Consider the following 21,679-nt stretch of genomic DNA (forward strand, 5'->3'; position numbering starts at 1 on the left):
TCCATGTTGTAATATGTTTGGAGTGAGCAAGCAGGTGGGATTAGATTAGATTACTTACAGTGTGGAAACAGGCCCTTCGGCCAAACAAGTCCACACCGGCCCTCTGAAGAGCAACCCATCAAGACCCATTCCCCTTCACCTAACACTACAGGCAATTTAGCATGGCCAATTTACCTAACTTGCACATCTTTGGATTGTGGTTAAGGAAACCGGAGCACCCGGAGGAAACCCGTGCAGACACGGTGAGAATGTGCAAAGTCCACACAGATAGTTGCCCATGGCCGGAATTGAACCTGGGTCTCTGGCGCTGTGAGGCAGCAGTGCTAACCACTGTGCTGCTGTGCCGTGGGAGTGAATGCCTATTTCATTTCACAAATTTTTAAAAATGCTCAGAAAAAAATGGAGTCAGAGAAGGGTGCCCGTTGTGCATTAAGAAGTTTTGACCCTAACTGATTGCCCCCACCCCCGCGCCAGAGGGCAGTAACCTACAAAACTCCTTTCTCCCTGCATGTACTTCCAAAACCCACCCGCTCACCCCTTGCTAAAGTTTCCAAAGCTTCCCTGCTCAATGCACCTTACTTACCCACAACCAGGAATCAGCTGGGACTGAGGCCATTTTCTTAACAAAATAAATATCAAATAATTTATTTAATCATGTGTATTTAACGCTTTGCTTTCTTGTTGGTGTTTCTGGACCATTTGACCAAGATCATCATTTGTGATCCTTGGTTATCTGTCAGTTTCTGTTCTTGATCAAGGGGATCTCGCTGTCTGTGGCAGTTAGTTGGGATTTTACTGCAGATTCTCATGCAGACAATGTCCTGCATACTATCAGGATTTCTGTTTGACAAAATAGGGAATGTTGGCTCCAGCTATCAATCCTCTGGTGCATGACCATTTCTATTACTGGGATCAAGCATTATCAACGTTCACTTGTATAAAGTGTCATAACATAAATACAGAGGCTCAATGATTAAACTCATTAAGTTCTCAGATGCTATGTGGGGAACTGTCCTATCGCAGAAACATCACCTGATCGATTATTTTTTCAATATGATGCTTGTTCACTGATTCTGCCCATAATGGACAATTCAGAAGGACTGAATGTACAGTATTCAAAGATCGTGAGGTGTCATTGTTGACTAGGTACACTAACTGGGTATGATGACAATTCTCTTTCTGCCTATAGTCCAACAGCAGCCCGAAGTAATGAGAAAAGAAACGTCACGACCAATTCCGGTACAGAACAATGGACTGACCTCAATAAACCACAGGAGAGGCCGAAAAGGTATTTCTCAGATTAAGATTGATACCTGAAAAAATTGTCTGCAATTCCAATATGTTTGGTGAGAGTGTGGAGCATAAAATCAGTGTTCCCAACGTTCATTTTAATTTGGTGTAAGCACAAGTGTAAATCTCCTCGGGTATTAAATCTATGTAAGCCTCTTGGGGAGTATTCCTGCCTTAGTTATGAGTTATGCTGTGCTGTGAGATGATTTTACTCAGTCAATAATTGACTGCATGGAGCTTGAGCTGTGCTGCAATACCAACCTGGCTGTGTCTTAATCATAAATAAATATATTCATAGCAAGTTTCTAAGTATAGACTTCTGTTCATGTGATGACAGCAGTTTAAAGAAAAATAAAACAATAATTTGAATTCATCCAGCGTCTTAATGTACAAAAGCATCCCAAGGTACTTGACACAGGTGTGAGGAAAATATCAAAAGTAGAAACAGATAATTTACAGCAGAGAAGCAAGACATTTTGTGCATCACAGGTGAGCTGTTTCAGAAAGAACCCTCTACTAATCAAACTGACCATACCGTGGACTCTAACCTTGTAAGTTATGGTAGCTCATGTGACCATAAGACTCAGAGCAGCAGTAAGCCATTCAGCCCATCAAATCTGCTTTGCCTCACACTGTACCTGCACATGTAGTTAGAAGCATTGCTGACCATAGTGATGTCATTGCACTAATTTGACAACCTCTGCTCCTTAAAATAAATGACTAGTGAGATAGTTGATGCATTGCTTTTAATTTTCCAAAACTTCCTTTTTATCCATTACTTGGATGAAGGGACGGATTGCATCATTGTCAAGTTTGCTGCCGATGCAAAGATAAGTATGAAAATAAATTGTTCAGAGAACATAAGGAAGGTACAAAAATATACAGGTATATGGAGTAAATGGAGTGTGAAATGTGAAATTGACCATTTTGTATATAAATATGTTGTCTAAGTGGTGACATGGCAGAGCTTTGAGATGCAGAGGGTGTCCTCATGTATGAATCACAGAAGGTTTGCTTTCAGTTACAGTAAGTAATTAGTAAAGCTAGTAGGATGTTATCATATGGTGAGGGGAATTGAATACAAAGGCAAGGAGGTTATGCTTCAGTTATGCAGGGCACTAGTGAGATGTCATCTGGTGCATTGTATATAGTATTGGTCACCTTATTTAAGGAAGGGTGTAAATGTGTCAGAAACAGTTCAAAGAAAGTTTGCCCAATGCATGCGTGGAATCATAGAATTCCTACTGCAGGTAATTCGGCCCATCGAGTCCACACCAACTCTCTGAAGAGAATCCCACCCAGACCCGCCCCATCCCTGTAAACCTCCATTTCTCATGACTAATCCACCTATCTTGCATATCTTGGACACTATGGACATTTTAGCATGACCAATCCACCTAACCTACACATCTTTCTACTGTGGGAGGAAACCCACGCAGACATAGGGAGAGCATGCAAACTCCACACAGACAGTCACCCGAGGGTGGAATTGAACCAGGGTCCCTGGCACTATGAGGCAGCAGTGCTAACCACTGAGTCACTGTAACACCCTGGGGAATGGAGGAGTGGGGGTTATTTTATGAAAAAAGGCTGGACAGGTTGACCGGGTATCCACTGGAGATTAGAAGAGTAGGAGGTGATTTGATTGAAACATATAATATCCTGAGGGGTCTTGATAAGGTAGATGTAGAGAGGATGTGTCCTTTTGTGAGAAAATCTAGATCTAAGAGTTTCTGTTCAAAATTCAATTCATTTAAACAAGATGTGAATATGAGGCAAAAGTTTTGCTTTCAGAAGGTCAACAGTCTTTGAAACTCTCTTGTTGAAAAGGTGGTCGAAGCAAAGTCCTTGGATGTTTTTTTAAGGCATATGTAGATAGTTTCTTGTGAAGTAAGAGGGTGGAAGGTTATCAGTGATTGGCAGGGGTGCAGACTGGATGTTACAATCAGGTCATCCATGATGTAGTTGAATAATGCACTGGGGCTAAATAGCTTATCAGGTTAGGCAGCATCTGAGGAAGAGGAAAATCGATGTTTTGGGCATAAGCCCTTCATCAGGAATGAGATGAAACGTCGATTCTCCTGCTCCTCAGATGCTACCAGACCTGCTGTGCTTTTCCAGCACCACTCTAATCTTGTGTCTGATTTCCAGCACCTGCAGTCCTCAGTTTCGCCTGGCTAAAAAGCTTATGCCTGCTGCTAATTTGCATGTTTGTAAGTTACATTTCATAGTCTGAAAGAGCCACATATTCAAAGTGGCCTTCCAATTTGATTTGTTTGAAAGTGGAGTCTTATGGAACAGTGTTGCAGTGTAACAAGCCAGCTGTACCAAAGCAGCTACTTGGTAGTTTAGTTTGTCTCATTAATAGTTATGTTTTACAAGTATTCATAATATTGCTGCGCTTTCTTCAGTGTTACATGTACAGGGTATCCTCGATTATCCGAATGAGATGGGCGGGCACTATTTCATTTGGATAATCGATTATTCAGTTAATCGATAAATGTCTTTTCTCTTGGGCTCAGGAGTTTGTAAAGTCTGCTCCCCATTCAGGGGACTGCAGCAGCACACAGTGCGCAAGACCCCGCCCCCATCACCACTCCCCGCCTCCAACACCGCCCCCACCTGCCCTGCACCCCCAACCCCGTCCAACACCACCCCCGCCCAACACCCATCCCCGCCCCCAACACCGTCCAACTCCGACCTCCGTGCAACACTGCCCCTGCCCCCAACCTTGTCCAACACCACTCCCACCCCTAATCCTGTCCAACACCACCACCCGCCCCCAATCCTGTCCAAAACCATCCCCCGCCCCCAACCCTGTCCAACACCATCCCCCACCCTCAAACCCGTCCAACACCACCCCCCGCCTGCCCCTGCACGCCAACCCTGTCCAATACCACCTCTTGCCCTCAAACCTGCCCAATACCATCCCCAACCCCAACCCCAACCCCATCCAACACCACCCCTGCCCAACACTGCCCCCCCCAACCCCGTCCAACACCACCCCCACTCCCACCTCCAACCCCCTCCAGCACCACCCCATGCCTGTCCCTGCCACCAACCCTCTCCAACACCGCCCCCCGCGCAACACCACCCCCGGCCCCCAAACCCGTCCAAAACAGCCCCCCACCCTCAACCTTGTCAAACACCGCCCCCAACCCAATCCTGTCCAACACCGCTCCCCGCCCCCCATCCCTGTCCAACACTGCACCCACCTCCCCCAACACCGTCCCCACCCATCACCACACCCCACCCACAATCCCATGCAACACTGCACCCCTGCCCAACACTGCCCCTCATGCCACAACCCTGTCCAACACCGCCCCGCCCAACGCCACACCCCACCTCCAACCCCGTCCAATACCACCCCGCCCCCCCAACCCTGTCCAACACCGCTCCCCGCCCCCCAACCCTGTCCAACACCGCTCCCCGCCCCCCAACCCTGTCCAACACCGCTCCCCGCCCCCCAACCCTGTAAAACCCCGCTCCTCGCCCTCCCAACCCTGTACAACCCCGCTCCCCACCCCCAACCCTGTCCCACACCACTCCCCGCTCCCCCAACCCTGTCCAACACCGCTCCCGCCCCTCCAAACCAGTACAACTCCGCTCCTCGCGCCCCCAACCCTGTCAAACACGTCCCCCACCTCCCCAACCCTGTCCAACATCGCTCCCTGCCCCCTCAACCATGTCCAACGCCGCACCCACCCCCCAACCCTATCCAACACCGCTCCCGGCCCCCCAAGCCTGTACAACACCACCCCCTAACCCTGTCCAACACCGCTCCCCACTCCCCAACCCTGTCCAACACCGCCCTCGCCTCCCCCAACCCTGTCCAACATCGCACCCCGCCCCCCCAACCCTGTTCAACACGACCCCGCCTCCCCCAACCCTGTCAAACCTGCTCCCCGCCCCCCAACTCTGTCCAACGCCGCCCTCGCCTCCCCCAACACTGTCCAACACCGTTCCCCGCCCTCCCAACCGTGTCCAACACCGCTCCCTGCCCCCCCCAACCCTGTCCAACACCGCCCCCGCCTCCCTCAACCCTTTCCAACACGGCCCCCGCCACCCGCAACCCTGTCCAACACTGACCCCGCCCTCCCCAACCCGGTCCAACACTGCTCCCTGCCCCCCAACCCTGTCCAACACCACTCCCCGCCCCCCAACCCTGTCCAACACTGCACCCACCTCCCCCAACACCACTCCCCACCCATCACCACACCCCACCCACAACCCCTTGCAACACTGCACCCCTGCCCAACACAGCCCCTCACGCCCCAACCCCGTCCAACACCACACCCCGCCCAACACCACACCCCGCCCCCAACCCCGTCCAATACCACCCCGCCTCCCCAACCCTGTCCAACACCGCTCCCCGCCCCCCCAACCTTGTCCAACACCGCTCCCCGCACCCCCAACCCTGTCCAACACCGCTCCCCGCCCCCCCAACCTTGTCCAACACCGCTCCCCGCCCCCCCAACCTTGTCCAACACCGCTCCCCGCACCCCCAACCCTGTCCAACACCGCTCCCCGCCCCCCCAACCTTGTCCAACACCGCTCCCCGACCCCCAACCCTGTACAACCCCGCTCCCCATCCCCAACCCTGTCCAACACCGCTCCCGCCCCCCCAAACCAGTACAACTCCGCTCCTCGCGCCCCCAACCCTGTCCAACACGTCCCCCACCTCCCCAACCCTATCCAACACCGCTCCCCGCCCCCCCAAGCCTGTACAACACCGCACCCCAACCCTGTCCAACACCGCTCCCCGCCCCCCAACCCTGTCCAACACCGCTCCCCGCCCCCCAACCCTGTCCAACACCGCTCCCCGCCCTCCCCAACCCAGTACAACACCGCTCCCCGCTCCCCAACCCTGTCCAACACCGCTCCCCGCACCCCCAACCCTGTCCAACACCGCTCCCCGCCCCCCCAACCCTGTACAACCCCGCTCCCCCAACCCTGTACAACCCCACTCCCCATCCCCAACCCTGCCCAACACCGCTCCCCGCCCCCCCAACCCTGTTCAACACGACACCGCCTCCGCCAACCCTGTCAAACCCGCTCCCCGTGCCCCAACCCTGTCCAACACCGCCACCGCCTCCCCCAACCCTGTCCAACACCGCTCCCCACTCCCCAACCCTGTCCAACACCGCCACCGCCTCCCCCAACCCTGTCCAACACCGCTCCCCACTCCCCAATCCTGTCCAACACCGCCCCCGCCTCCCCCAACCCTGTCCAACACCGCCACCGCCTCCCCCAACCCTGTCCAACACCGCTCCCCACTCCCCAACCCTGTCCAACACCACCCCCGCCTCCCCCAACCCTGTCCAACACTGACCCCGCCCTGTCCAACCCTGTCCAACACTGACCCCTGCCCCCCCAACCCTGTCCAACACCTCTCCCCGACCCCCTAACCCCGTCCAATACCACCCTCGCCTCCCCCAACCCTGTCCAACACCGCCCCCGCCTCCCCAACCCTGTCCAACACCACTCCCCGCCCCCCAACCCTGTCCAACATCGCTCCCCGCCCCCCAACCCTGTTCAACACTGCACCCACCTCCCCCAACACCACTCCCCGCCCATCACCATACCCCACCCACAACCCCATGCAACACTGCACCCCTGCCCAACACTGCCCCTCACGCCCCAACCCCGCCCAACACCAGACCCCGCCCCCAACCCCGTCCAATACCACCCCGCCTCCCCAACCCTGTCCAACACCGCTCCCCGCACCCCCAACCCTGTCCAACACCGCTACCCGGACCCCCAACCCTGTACAACTCCGCTCCTCACACCCCCAACCCTGTCCAACACATCCCCCGCCTCCCCAACCCTGTCCAACACCGCTCCCCACCCCCCCAACCCTGTCCAACCCCGCTCCCCGCCCCCCAGCCCTGTCCAACACTGCTCCCCACCCCCTCAACCATGTCCAACGCCGCACCCGCCCCCCCAACCCTGTTCAACACTGCACCCACCTCCCACAACACCACTCCCCGCCCATCACCACACCCCACCCACAACCCCATGCAACACTGACCCCTGCCCAACACTGCCCCTCACGCCCCAACCCTGTCCAACACCGCTCCCCGTCCCCCCAACCTTGTCCAACACCGCTCCCCGCCCCCCCAACCCTGTCCAACCCCGCTCCCCGCCCCCCAGCCCTGTGCAACACCGCTCCCCGCCCCCCCCAACCCTGTCCAACACCGCTCCCCGTCCCCCCAACCCTGTCCAACCCTGCTCCCCGCCCCCCAGCCCTGTCCAACACCGCTCCCCGCCCCCCCCAACCCTGTCCAACACCGCTCCCCGTCCCCCCAGCCCTGTCCAACACTGCTCCCTGCCCCCTCAACCATGTCCAACGCCGCACCCGCCCCCCCAACCCTGTCCAACCCTGCTCCCCGCCCCCCAGCCCTGTCCAACACTGCTCCCTGCCCCCTCAACCATGTCCAACACTGCTCCCTGCCCCCTCAACCATGTCCAACACTGCTCCCTGCCCCCCCAACCCTGTCCAACACTGCTCCCTGCCCCCTCAACCATGTCCAACGCCGCACCCGCCCCCCCCAAGCCTGTACAACACCGCTCCCCGCCCCACCAACCGGGTAGAACACCGCTCCCCACTCCCCAACCCTGTCCAACACCGCCCTCGCCTCCCCCAACCCTGTCCAACACCGCTCCCGCCTCCCCCAACCCTGTCCCAAACCGCTCCCCGCGCCCCCAGCCCTGTACAACTCCGCTCCTCGCGCCGCAACCCTGTCCAACACAACCCCCGCCTCCCCAACCCTGTCCAACACCGCTCCCCGCCCCACCAACCATGTCCAACCCCGCTCCCCGCCCCCCCAGCCCTGTGCAACACCGCTGCCCGACCCCCAACCCTGTCCAACACCGTCCCCGCCCCACCAACCCTGTCCAACACCGCTCCCCGCCCCCCCCAAGCCTGTACAAGACCGCTCCCCAACCCTGTCCAACACCGTCCCCCGTCCCCCAACCCTGTCCAACACCGCTCCCCGCCCCCCCCCCAAGCCTGTACAACACCGCTCCCCGCCCCCCCCCCCAACCCTGTCCAACACCGCCCCCGCCAACACCAACCCTGTTCAACACGACCCCTGCCTCCCCCAACCCTGTCAAACCTGCTCCCCGCCCCCCCAACTCTGTCCAACACCGCCCTCGCCTCCCCCAACCCTGTCCAACATCGCTCCCCGCCCCTCCAACCCTGTTCAACACGACGCCTGCCTCCCCCAACCCTGTCAAACCTGCTCCCCAGCCCCCCAACTCTGTCCAACACCGCCCCCGCCTCCCCAACCCTGTCCAACACCGCTCCCCGCCCCCCAACCTTATCCAACACCGCTCCCCGCCCCCCCAAGCCTGTACATCACTGCTCCCCGCTCCCCAACCCTGTCCAACACTGCTCCCCGCCCCCCCCAACCCTGTCCAACACCGCTCCCCGCCCCCCAACCTTATCCAACACCGCTCCCCGCCCCCCCAAGCCTGTGCATCACTGCTCCCCGCTCCCCAACCCTGTCCAACACTGCTCCCCGCCCCTTCAACCATGTCCAACGCCGCACCCGCCCCCCCAACCCTGTTCAACACTGCACCCACCTCCCCCAACACCACTCCCCGCCCATCACCACACCCCACCCACAATCCCATGCAACACTGCACCCCTGCCCAACACTGCCCCTCACGCCCCCAACCCCGTCCAATACCACCTCGCCTCCCCAACCCTGTCCAACACCGCTACCTGCCCCCCCAACCCTGTCCGACACCGCTCCCCGTCCCCCCAACCCTGTCCGACACCGCTCCCCGTCCCCCCAACCTTGTCCAACACCGCTCCCCGCCCCCCCAACCCTGTACAACCCCGCTCCCCATCCCCAACCCTGTCCAACACCGCTCCCGCCTCCCCCAAACCTGTCCCACACCGCTCCCCGCCCCTCCAACCCTGTACAACACCGCTCCCCGCCCCCCCAACCCTGTACAACTCCGCAACTCACACCCCCAACCCTGTCCAACATGACCCCCGCCTCCCCGACCCTGTTCAACACCGCTCCCCGCCCCACAGCCCTGTGCAACACTGCTCCCTGCCCCCTCAACCATGTCCAACGCTGCACCCGCCCCCCCAACCCTATCCAACAACGCTCCCCGCCCCCCCAAGCCTGTACAACACCGCTCCCCGCCCCCCCAAGCCTGTACAACACCGCTCCCCAACCCTGTCCAACACCGCTCCCCGCACCCCCAACCCTGTCCAACACCGCTCCCCGCCCCCCCAACCCTGTACAACCCCGCTCCCCCAACCCTGTACAACCCCACTCCCCATCCCCAACCCTGTCCAACACCGCTCCCCGCCCCCCAACCCTGCCCAACACCGCTCCCCGCCCCCCCAACCCTGTTCAACACGACACCGCCTCCGCCAACCCTGTCAAACCCGCTCCCCGTGCCCCAACCCTGTCCAACACCGCCACCGCCTCCCCCAACCCTGTCCAACACCGCTCCCCACTCCCCAACCCTGTCCAACACCGCCCCCGCCTCCCCCAATCCTGTCCAACACCGCCCCCGCCTCCCCCAACCCTGTCCAACACCGCCACCGCCTCCCCCAACCCTGTCCAACACCGCTCCCCACTCCCCAACCCTGTCCAACACCACCCCCGCCTCCCCCAACCCTGTCCAACACTGACCCCGCCCTGTCCAACCCTGTCCAACACTGACCCCTGCCCCCCCAACCCTGTCCAACACCTCTCCCCGACCCCCTAACCCCGTCCAATACCACCCTCGCCTCCCCCAACCCTGTCCAACACCGCCCCCGCCTCCCCAACCCTGTCCAACACCACTCCCCGCCCCCCAACCCTGTCCAACATCGCTCCCCGCCCCCCAACCCTGTTCAACACTGCACCCACCTCCCCCAACACCACTCCCCGCCCATCACCATACCCCACCCACAACCCCATGCAACACTGCACCCCTGCCCAACACTGCCCCTCACGCCCCAACCCCGCCCAACACCAGACCCCGCCCCCAACCCCGTCCAATACCACCCCGCCTCCCCAACCCTGTCCAACACCGCTCCCCGCACCCCCAACCCTGTCCAACACCGCTACCCGGACCCCCAACCCTGTACAACTCCGCTCCTCACACCCCCAACCCTGTCCAACACAACCCCCGCCTCCCCAACCCTGTCCAACACCGCTCCCCACCCCCCCAACCCTGTCCAACCCCGCTCCCCGCCCCCCAGCCCTGTCCAACACTGCTCCCCACCCCCTCAACCATGTCCAACGCCGCACCCGCCCCCCCAACCCTGTTCAACACTGCACCCACCTCCCACAACACCACTCCCCGCCCATCACCACACCCCACCCACAACCCCATGCAACACTGACCCCTGCCCAACACTGCCCCTCACGCCCCAACCCTGTCCAACACCGCTCCCCGTCCCCCCAACCTTGTCCAACACCGCTCCCCGCCCCCCCAACCCTGTCCAACCCCGCTCCCCGCCCCCCAGCCCTGTGCAACACCGCTCCCCGCCCCCCCCAACCCTGTCCAACACCGCTCCCCGTCCCCCCAACCCTGTCCAACCCTGCTCCCCGCCCCCCAGCCCTGTGCAACACCGCTCCCCGCCCCCCCCAACCCTGTCCAACACCGCTCCCCGTCCCCCCAGCCCTGTCCAACACTGCTCCCTGCCCCCTCAACCATGTCCAACGCCGCACCCGCCCCCCCAACCCTGTCCAACCCTGCTCCCCGCCCCCCAGCCCTGTCCAACACTGCTCCCTGCCCCCTCAACCATGTCCAACACTGCTCCCTGCCCCCTCAACCATGTCCAACACTGCTCCCTGCCCCCCCAACCCTGTCCAACACTGCTCCCTGCCCCCTCAACCATGTCCAACGCCGCACCCGCCCCCCCCAAGCCTGTACAACACCGCTCCCCGCCCCACCAACCGGGTAGAACACCGCTCCCCACTCCCCAACCCTGTCCAACACCGCCCTCGCCTCCCCCAACCCTGTCCAACACCGCTCCCGCCTCCCCCAACCCTGTCCCAAACCGCTCCCCGCGCCCCCAACCCTGTACAACTCCGCTCCTCGCGCCGCAACCCTGTCCAACACAACCCCCGCCTCCCCAACCCTGCCCAACACCGCTCCCCGCCCCACCAACCATGTCCAACCCCGCTCCCCGCCCCCCCAGCCCTGTGCAACACCGCTGCCCGACCCCCAACCCTGTCCAACACCGTCCCCGCCCCACCAACCCTGTCCAACACCGCTCCCCGCCCCCCCCAAGCCTGTACAAGACCGCTCCCCAACCCTGTCCAACACCGTCCCCCGTCCCCCAACCCTGTCCAACACCGCTCCCCGCCCCCCCCCCAAGCCTGTACAACACCGCTCCCCGCCCCCCCCCCAACCCTGTCCAACACCGCCCCCGCCAACACCAACCCTGTTCAACACGACCCCTGCCTCCCCCAACCCTGTCAAACCTGCTCCCCGCCCCCCCAACTCTGTCCAACACCGCCCTCGCCTCCCCCAACCCTGTCCAACATCGCTCCCCGCCCCCCCAACCCTGTTCAACACGACGCCTGCCTCCCCCAACCCTGTCAAACCTGCTCCCCAGCCCCCCAACTCTGTCCAACACCGCCCCCGCCTCCCCAACCCTGTCCAACACCGCTCCCCGCCCCCCAACCTTATCCAACACCGCTCCCCGCCCCCCCAAGCCTGTACATCACTGCTCCCCGCTCCCCAACCCTGTCCAACACTGCTCCCCGCCCCCCCCAACCCTGTCCAACACCGCTCCCCGCCCCCCAACCTTATCCAACACCGCTCCCCGCCCCCCCAAGCCTGTGCATCACTGCTCCCCGCTCCCCAACCCTGTCCAACACTGCTCCCCGCCCCTTCAACCATGTCCAACGCCGCACCCGCCCCCCCAACCCTGTTCAACACTGCACCCACCTCCCCCAACACCACTCCCCGCCCATCACCACACCCCACCCACAATCCCATGCAACACTGCACCCCTGCCCAACACTGCCCCTCACGCCCCCAACCCCGTCCAATACCACCTCGCCTCCCCAACCCTGTCCGACACCGCTACCTGCCCCCCCAACCCTGTCCGACACCGCTCCCCGTCCCCCCAACCCTGTCCGACACCGCTCCCCGTCCCCCCAACCCTGTCCGACACCGCTCCCCGTCCCCCCAACCTTGTCCAACACCGCTCCCCGCCCCCCCAACCCTGTACAACCCCGCTCCCCATCCCCAACCCTGTCCAACACCGCTCCCCGCCCCCCCAACCCTGTACAACTCCGCAACTCACACCCCCAACCCTGTCCAACATGACCCCCGCCTCCCCGACCCTGTTCAACACCGCTCCCCGCCCCACAGCCCTGTGCAACACTGCTCCCTGCCCCCTCAACCATGTCCAACGCTGCACCCGCCCCCCCAACCCTATCCAACAACGCTCCCCGCCCCCCCAAGCCTGTACAACACCGCTCCCCGCCCCCCCAAGCCTGTACAACACCGCTCCCAAACCCTGTCCAACACCGCTCCCCGCCCCACCAACCGGTTACAACACCGCTCCCCACTCCCCAACCCTGTCCAACACCGCCCTCGCCTCCCCCAACCCTGTCCAACATCGCTCCCCGCCCCCCCAACCCTGTTCAACACGACCCCCGCCTCCCCCAACCCTGTCAGACCCGCTCCCCGCGCCCCAACCCTGTCCAACGCCGCCCTCGCCTCCCCCAACCCTGTCCAACATCGCTCCCCGCCCCCCCCAACCCTGTCCAACTCGCTCCCCGCGCCCCAACCCTGTCCAACACCGTCCCCGCCTCCCCCAACCCTGTCCAACACCGTCCCCGCCTCCCCCAACCCTGTCCAACACCGTCCCCGCCTCCCCCAACCCTGTCCAACACTGCCCCGCCCCCCCAACACTGTCCAACACCGCCCCCGCCTCCCTCAACCCTTTCCAACACCACCCCCGCCTCCCCCAACCCTGTCCAACACCGCTCCCGCTTCCCCCAAACTTGCCAACACCTCTCCCCGACCCCCACCCCTGTCCAACACCGCTCAGGCTTCTCCCAACCCTGTCCAACACCGCTCCCCGCCCCCCAACCCTGTCCAATACCACTCCCCCCCAACCCTGTCCAACACCGTCCCCGCCTCCCCAACCCTGTCCAACACCACTCCCCACCCCCAACCCTGTCCAACACCACTCCCCGCCCCCCAACCCTGTCCAACACCGTTCCCCGCCCCCCCAACCCTGTCCAACACCGCTCCCCGCCTCCCCCAACCCTGTCCAACACCGTTCCCCGCCTCCCCAACCCTGTCCAACACCGCCCTCGCCTCCCCCAACCCTGTCCAACATCGCTCCCCGCCCCCCCCAACCCTGTCCAACTCGCTCCCCGCGCCCCAACCCTGTCCAACACTGCCCTCGCCTCCCCCAACCCTGTCCAATTCGCTCCCCGGCCCCCAACCCTGTCCAACACCGTCCCCGCCTCCCCCAACCCTGTCCAACACTGCCCCGCCCCCCCAACACTGTCCAACACCGCCCCCGCCTCCCTCAACCCTTTCCAACACCACCCCCGCCTCCCCCAACCCTGTCCAACACCGCTCCCGCTTCCCCCAAACTTGCCAACACCTCTCCCCGACCCCCACCCCTGTCCAACACCGCTCAGGCTTCTCCCAACCCTGTCCAACACCACTCCCCACCCCCGCAACCCCGTCCAATACCACCCTCGCCTCCTCCAACCCTGTCCAGCACCGCCCCCGCCTCCCCAACCCTGTCCAACACCACTCCCCACCCCCAACCCTGTCCAACACCACTCCCCGCCCCCCAACCCTGTCCAACACTGCACCCACTTCCCCAAATCCGTCCCCGCCCATCACCACACCCCACCCACAACCCCGTCCAATACCACCCCGTCCAATACCACCACGCCCCCCCAACCCTGTACAACTCCGCTCCTCGCGCCCCAACCCTGTCCAACACAACCCCGCCTCCCCAACCCTGTCCAACACCGCTCTCCGCCCCCCCAACCATGTCCAACCCCGCTCCCCGCCCCTCAGCCCTGTGCAACACCGCTGCCCGACCCCCAACCCTGTCCAACACCGCCCCGCCCCCCAACCCTGTCCAACACTGCTGCCCGCCGCCCCAACCCTGTCCAACACCGCCCTCGCCTCCCCCAACCCTGTCCAACATCGCTCCCCGCCCCCCCCAACCCTGTTCAACACCGCCCCCGCCTCCCCCAACCCTGTCCAACATCGCTCCCCGCCCCCCCAACCCTGTTCAACACGACCCCTGCCTCCCCCAACCCTGTCAAACCTGCTCCCCGCCCCCCAACTGTGTCCAACACCGCCCCAGCCTCCCCCAATCCTGTCCAACACCGCTTCCCGCATCCCCAACCCTGTCCAACACCGCTCCCCGCCCCCCAGCTTTGTCCAACACCGCTCCCCGCCCCCCCAACCCTGTCCAACACCGTCCTCGCCTCCCCCAACTCTGTCCAACACCACTCCCCGCCTCCCCAACCATGTCCAACACCGCACCCACCCCCCAACCTTATCCAACACCGCTCCCCGCCCCACAAGCCTGTACATCACTGCTCCCCGCTCCCCAACCCTGTCCAACACCGCTCCCTGCTCCCCAACCCTGTCCAACACTGCTCCCCGCCCCCCCAACCCTGTCCAACACCGCTCCCTGCTCCCCAACCCTGTCCAACACGACCCCGCCTCCCCAACACTGTCCAACCCCGCTCCACACCTCCCAACCCTGTCCAACACTGCTCCCGCCTCCCCCAACCCTGTCCAACACCGCCCCCGCCTCCCCCAATCCTGTCCAACACCGCCCCCGCTTCCCCCAATCCTGTCCAACACTGCCCCCACCTCCCCCAATCCTGTCCAACACCGCTCCCTGCCCTCCCCAACCCCATCCAACACCACCCCCACCCAACACTGCCCCCCCAACCCGGTGTAACACCACCCCCCCCCGCCTGCCCCTGCCACCAACCCTGTCCAACACTGCATCCCGCCCAAAACCACCCCCCGCGCCCCAACCCCATCCAAAACTGCCCCCGCCCCCAACCCTATCTAACACCGCCCCCTGTGCCCCAACCCTGTCCAACACCGCCCCTCGCCTGTCCAACACCATCCCTGCCCCCCCAACCCTGTCCAGCACCGCCCTGCCCTACATCACCTCCGACTCCCCCAACCCCACCTACACTACCCCGTACCTTCCCGCCCCTCTCCTGGACACCCGGACTGTACACAAACAACAAGACTGCTGCTGCAGCTGCTGCTGCCTTTGTGGGGTAAGTCTCCAAATAGTAGACACACACACATGACTTTTTATTGCAACTTTTTGACAGGTTCCATGTTTGCCATGTACAGGACAATGTTGGAGAGATTATCTGGGGGAGGACGGGGAGGGTGGGGGTGTTAGGATAAAGTGTGGGGAGAGAGAGGGCGGGAGGTCAGTCATTTGGAGACGGTACCTGTTTAATCACTGTAAACAAAAGATGCAATCACTGTTGGAAACACGGTTTTGATTTAATTTTTCTATCAGGACCTCGAGATCTCCTTCAGGTAATCCGATTTTTGGATAATTGGTATTCAAATAATCGAGGTTCCTCTGTATTCCAACTAAAAGCTCATTTGAATATACTTCTAACAATGCCATTGAATGATTCCAGTGGGATGTGTCGTAAATATGTTGGATGTATCAATTCAGTTTTTTTTACATTAATTCTTGTGATAATCATGTTCCAGCTTGGGCCAACATCTATTGCCCATCCCTAACTGCCCTTGACAAGGTAGTGGTGAGCTGTCACCTTGAACCACTGCAGGCCGTATGATACAGAGAGTTCTAGGATTTTAATTCAGTGATACTGATGGAATGGCCTTATGATTCCATCATCGCTTCTCGGCCTTTTGGCTTGGAATATGTGTAGTTCCTGAGGACCAGAGGAAGAGATTCTGCTCGAGAGCTGTCGGTTCGACGCAGCGGACGTGTGCTGGCGGGGGAGGAACCACTGGGATCGTGCTGCGAGTCGTCAGAACTGCTGGAGCTGCTGGAGACCATTGCTGGATCGTGATTGGACATTGGAGGATCGTTTGGTTGTGCTGACCTGCTCTTGGTGGATCTTTATGCTGGCTTCGGCCTAACGCCAATTCAGATACCAGCCAACCTCAGCAGCCGCTCGCAGCCCTGGCCAGGGCATTCGCAACACAGTCAGGGTGACTGTGAAGAAGGTGGAGGAGCACACACCGGTCGATCGGACGGTGTTTGTGAAGAAGATTTTGCTGGAGTGCTGCGGGTTCGAAGCAGCGGACGTGTACTGCCTGCAGGACTTCCCTGCGGCAGGCTATTTCGATGTGACCTTCAGGAGCGTGAAGAATTGTGAGCAGCTCCTGAAGGTCTCCAAGGAGAAGGAAGGGGAGCCTCTGTTCTCCATCTTGTCGGCGGTCCTGTTGTGTGTGCTTCCTGCGCAGAGGAGTCGGGTTGTAACAATCCAGATGTACAACCCTCACGTCCCAGCAGCAGGTGTCCTGACCTTCTTGAGAAGATATGTACAGGTCGAGGGAGAGAGTACCGATGTGGTCGATCCTTTCAGGATCTGGACCAGCAAACGACAGGTCAGGGTAACCCTGAGGGTCGATGCCAGTGGGAACATCCTCCACCCACCCTCCAGCTTTGCCATCGGAGGAAGCAGAGGTTACCTGACGTACGCAGGGCAGCCAAAAGTGTGCCGAACCTGCAGGAGGTCAGGCCACATGGCGGCGGATTGCAAGGTGACCGTCTGCCGAAACTGCAAGCAGGAAGGCCACCCGACCAAGGAATGTAAGGAGGCCAAGAACTAATCTGTGCGGAGAGGCGGGCCACATGTACAAGGCCTGCCCAAGACGAGGGGCCGCCACCTACGCACAGATGGCCGGAGGTGGCAACACGAGCCGTGGACCGCCTAAGACCAGCAAGGTACCACAAAACAGCACGGGAACGGTGTCTGGGGGCACCCAGCAGGAAGGGCGGGCTGTAGCGGAGCAGACGGCAGACAGCGGGGAGGTGCAGCAGCCGATCCAAGCTCCTTCAGGACGGACGGAGGAAATGGAAGAGGAGGGATCAAAGGAGGCAGAGGATTGGATTACTGTGAAAAGCAGGAAGTGGAAACCTCCCAAAGCCACCCAGCGAGGGGGGAAGCGACACCTACACGACGAGGATACAGGCAGCTCTTCCGACGGTGAGGGCGGGCGCAAGGAGGGTCGTCACCAGAGGAAGAGACAGAGCGCCGTGGGGAAAAAGGAGGGCAGCACCGCCCAAGCAGGAAAAGACAATCCCTCTGAGGGGACGGGTAAAGGCCTCCCCCCACCCGGTGAGAACCAAGAGGTACCCACCGGCCCACAGCCCCAGGTAACTGGGAGCAGCAGTCCTGTGACAGCCCCGCTGTCAGATGGAGAACTGGACCATGCGGACCCTGGGCCCGACCCAAAGACACCAGAGCGGGGAAATGGCTCCAGCGTGGAGCCGGACAGCTACCGCAGCCCTGGGAGGGTCCAGCAGTTTGCCATCACCACGGGAATGCACACAGCTACCCCAGAGTGGCAAGACCAGCAGCAAATGGACACTGTTAACCTTGTAAACTGTTAAAATGGGGTTAAAAATTGCCAGCATCAATGTGCGTAGCATCAAATCGGCTACGCGATGTGTTTCTACGATGGCCTTCCTGGCCAACGTTAAAGCCGACGTCCTGTTCCTGCAGGAGTGTGGGATACCGCACCTCAGCAGCTACAGGAGATGGTCGAGCTTGTGGGCCCATGGGCTGTCAGTCTGGTCGGGGGGCAACGATAGCCGCACCTCCGGCCTGGGTATCCTGTTGCGAGGAGGCAACTTCACCATCTCCGAGGTTAAGGAGGTGGTGGGCGGGCACCTCCTTGTCGCCGACATCATGTACAGGAATGCTCCCCTGAGACTGATTAATGTGTACGCCCCAGTGGGCAAGAGTGAACGGTTGGCCGTCCTGCAGCAGCTTCCACTGTTGCTGGCTACGTCCAGGCCGGTCATTCTGGCCGGAGACTTCAACTGTATCATTGATGCAGATGGACGATCCGGCAGGGTGGACAGTAAACTGGACGCCATGTCCAGAGCCCTGATAGACACGGTAAAAGATGCCAAGCTGCACGACGTCTTCAGCACCCCTGCAGACGGAGCGCAGCATAGATACACCTGGTCACGGGCAGACGGGTCTATCCGCTCAAGGATAGATTACCTGTTTGTGTCCCGAACGCTCTCTGTCAGATCCACCGACGTCAAGCCGATATTCTTCTCTGACCACTGCCTTCTGCTAGCCGACTGTCACCTACAGGACGGGCAGCGGGCTGGTAAGGGAACGTGGAAGCTGAACACAAAGCTGTTGACCCCGGGAAATATTGAGGAGCTTAAGAGGGACTACGCAGGTTGGAGAACCGTGAAGGCCCTCTTTGAGTCCCCAGCGGACTGGTGGGAAACAGTAAAAGGGAACATCAAGAGGTGTTCAGGAGGCGAGAGAGAGGCGGGGAAAACTGTCCCAGCTCCAGGAAAGTATGCAGAACCTGCTCCTGCTGCAGACGATGGGGGTGGATGTCACGGAGGACCTCAAGGAGGTGAAGGGCCAGCAAGCCTCGCTCTTTGCCTCGGAGGCCTCCAAGATAATCTTCCGGTCCAGGGTCCGCTCGGTGGAGCAGGACGAGACGTCCTCACGTTTCTTCTTCCAGAAGGTGCACAAAGAGAGCTCCGTGCTCAGCAGCCTGAAGGAAAAAGATGGCTCGCTAAACGTCATCTCAGGCTGACGTCATGAGGATCAGTAAATCCTTCTATGCCAGTCTGTATGACGCGAAGCCGACTGACAGCACGGCCTCCCAGTCGTTCCTGTCCTCTATCACGGAGGTCTTAGACGACAGAACACGGGAGAGGCTGGACCAGCCGCTATCTCTGGACGGGCTGACCAAAGCCCTCGAGTCCTTCGAAAAGAATAAAACTCCCGGAAGCGACGGCTTACCGGTCGAGCTCTATTCCGCTCTTTGGGACTTGATTGGCCAGGACCTGCTGGAGGTGTATGTCAGTATGCTTCGGGCAGGTACCATGAGTGAATCCATGAGGAAAGGCATCATCACCCTCATCTACAAGCGGGAGAGGGAGGAAATCAGAAATTGGAGACAAATCTCACTGTTGAATGCGGATTACAAAATTCTGTCAAAGGTAATCGCCAACCGGGTCAGGTCTGCTCTGGGGTCGGTGATCCACCCTGACCAAACCTGTGCTGTACCGGGCAGGGAGATCGCTGAGAGTCTCACACTCCTCAGGGATATGATCACCTACATGCAGGACAGGGGGTTGGACACCTGCCTGATCAGCCTGGACCAGGAGAAAGCCTTTGACAAGATATCACACAGGTATATGAGAGATGTTCTCTCCAAAATGGGCTTTGGGGAGGGAATCTGCAATTGGATTAGACTGCTCTACACCAACATTGTCAGTGCAGTCTCAATCAATGGGTGGGAATCAGATAGCTTCCCAGTCAGATCTGGAGTCAGGCAGGGCTGCCCTCTCTCTCCTGCCTTGTTTGTGTGCTGCATAGAGCCATATGCCGAGTCCATCAGGAAGGATGCGAGCCTGAGAGGGGTGACTATTCCTGGCAGCAGGGGCCTGCAGGTTAAGGCCTCCCTGTACATGGATGACGTTGCCGTTTTCTGCTCGGATCCGCTGTCCGTGCGCAGACTCATGTGCATATGTGACCTGTTCGAACAGGCCTCGGGGGCCAAGGTAAACCGAGGCAAGAGCGAGGCCATGCTCTTCGGGAACTGGGCCGACCAATCCTCGATCCCCTTCACCATCAGGACCGACCACCTGAAGGTGCTGGGTATTTGGTTCGGGGGGGCTGGGGCATGCGCCAAGTCTTTGGAGGAGCGTATCAGTAAAGTGAGGCAGAAACTGGGCAGATGGAAGCTACGGTCGCTCTCCATCGCGGGAAAAAACCTGGTCATCAGATGTGAGGCACTGTCATTGCTATTATACGTGGCACAGGTCTGGCCTATTCCCAGAACCTGTGCCGCTGCAGTCACCCGGGCCATCTTCCAGTTTATATGGAGGTCAAAGAAGGACCGGGTCCGAAGGGACTCGCTGTACAAAGATCTGAGCAACGGGGGAAAAAATACACCCAATGCCACCCTCACCCTGATGGCCACCTTTGTGTGTGGCTGCATCAAGCTGTGCATGGATCCCCGGTACGCAAACACCAAGTGTTACTACGTACTGAGGTTCTACCTGTCCCTGGTGTTGCGAAGGATGGGCCTGGCCTCGCTGCCGCGGAACGCTCCGAGTAGTTGGACCGTTCCGTATCACCTGTCCTTCGTGGAGAAGCTTATGAAGAAAAACACCTTTGACCACAAGTCCATCAGGAAGTGGTCAGCACGTAGTGTCCTTGAGACCCTTCGGGAAAAGGAGAGGGCGGATCCTATCGAGCGGTTCCCTGAGCAGACTGTCAAAGCCATTTGGCAGAATGCCTCATCGCCAGAACTTTCCAACAAGCACCAAGACATGGCTTGGCTGGTGGTGAGAAGGGCTCTGCCTGTGAGATCCTTTATGCACACACGGACTCTCAGCCGCACCGCACGCTGCCCTCGAAGCGGCTGCGGGGGGGACGAGACTGTCACACACCTCCTTCTGGAATGTGTCTATGCAGAAGAAGTCTGGAGAGGAATGCAGTGGTGTTTGTCGAGGTTCGTCCCAAGCAGCGCCGTGACGCGGGACTCCGTGCTCTACGGTCTGTTCCCCGGGACGCACACCGAGACGACCATCAACTGTGCCTGGAGGATCATCAACTCGGTGAAGGGCGCTCTCTGGGCGATCCGAAACCTGTTGATCTTCCAGCTGAAGGAGTTGACCCCGACTGAGTGTTGCAGACTGGCACATTCCAAGGTCCAGGACTACGTGTTGAGGGACGCGCTGAAGCTTGGGGCAGCTGCCGCCAAGGCGCGGTGGGGAAAGACCACCGTGTAACATCTGCCTGTCTAAGAAGAACAGGGGGCCCACGCAGTCATTTGGGCTCCGCTGGCGCCTCAGCTCAATGTAACCGCACCAACCTGTGAATAGGAATGATTACCCTGTTTCGATACGCAAAGAAATGGAATGTTTACAGAAGGATGTCATGTCCAGTTGTAAAGATCAAATATTTATGAATAAAGTATATTTTTGAAATTAAAAAAATTATGATTCCAAGTCAGAATATTGTATTGGAGGGGAACTTGGTGCTGTTCCATGTATTGCTGCCCTTGTCCTTCCTATCCTGGTAGAGGTAATCGGGCTGGAAGGTACTATGGAAGGAGACTTGGTGAGTTACTGCAGTGCAACTTGTAAATGATTGTGGAATGAGCAAATTTGAGTTCTGTAAAACCATCCGAAGGGCTT

General features: G+C 59.9%; 1 protein-coding gene across 2 annotated transcripts in view; it reads left to right on the forward strand.

Annotated features, from left to right (window-relative positions):
- The window catches only part of LOC122562755 (coiled-coil domain-containing protein 60-like), a 97,448-nt gene that overhangs the window by 67,321 nt on the left and 8,448 nt on the right, over positions 1-21,679 (forward strand). For both annotated transcript variants that reach the window (XM_043715894.2, XM_043715899.2), the window contains one exon: positions 1,190-1,288. In XM_043715894.2, coding sequence (XP_043571829.1) covers positions 1,190-1,288 — 99 coding nt within the window. The remainder of the gene's footprint in view (positions 1-1,189; positions 1,289-21,679) is intronic.

Source organism: Chiloscyllium plagiosum, unplaced genomic scaffold (genome assembly GCF_037043375.1).
Source record: "Chiloscyllium plagiosum isolate Xiang-an unplaced genomic scaffold, Cpla_swu_hap1 HiC_scaffold_24, whole genome shotgun sequence".
NCBI lineage: Eukaryota > Metazoa > Chordata > Chondrichthyes > Orectolobiformes > Hemiscylliidae > Chiloscyllium > Chiloscyllium plagiosum.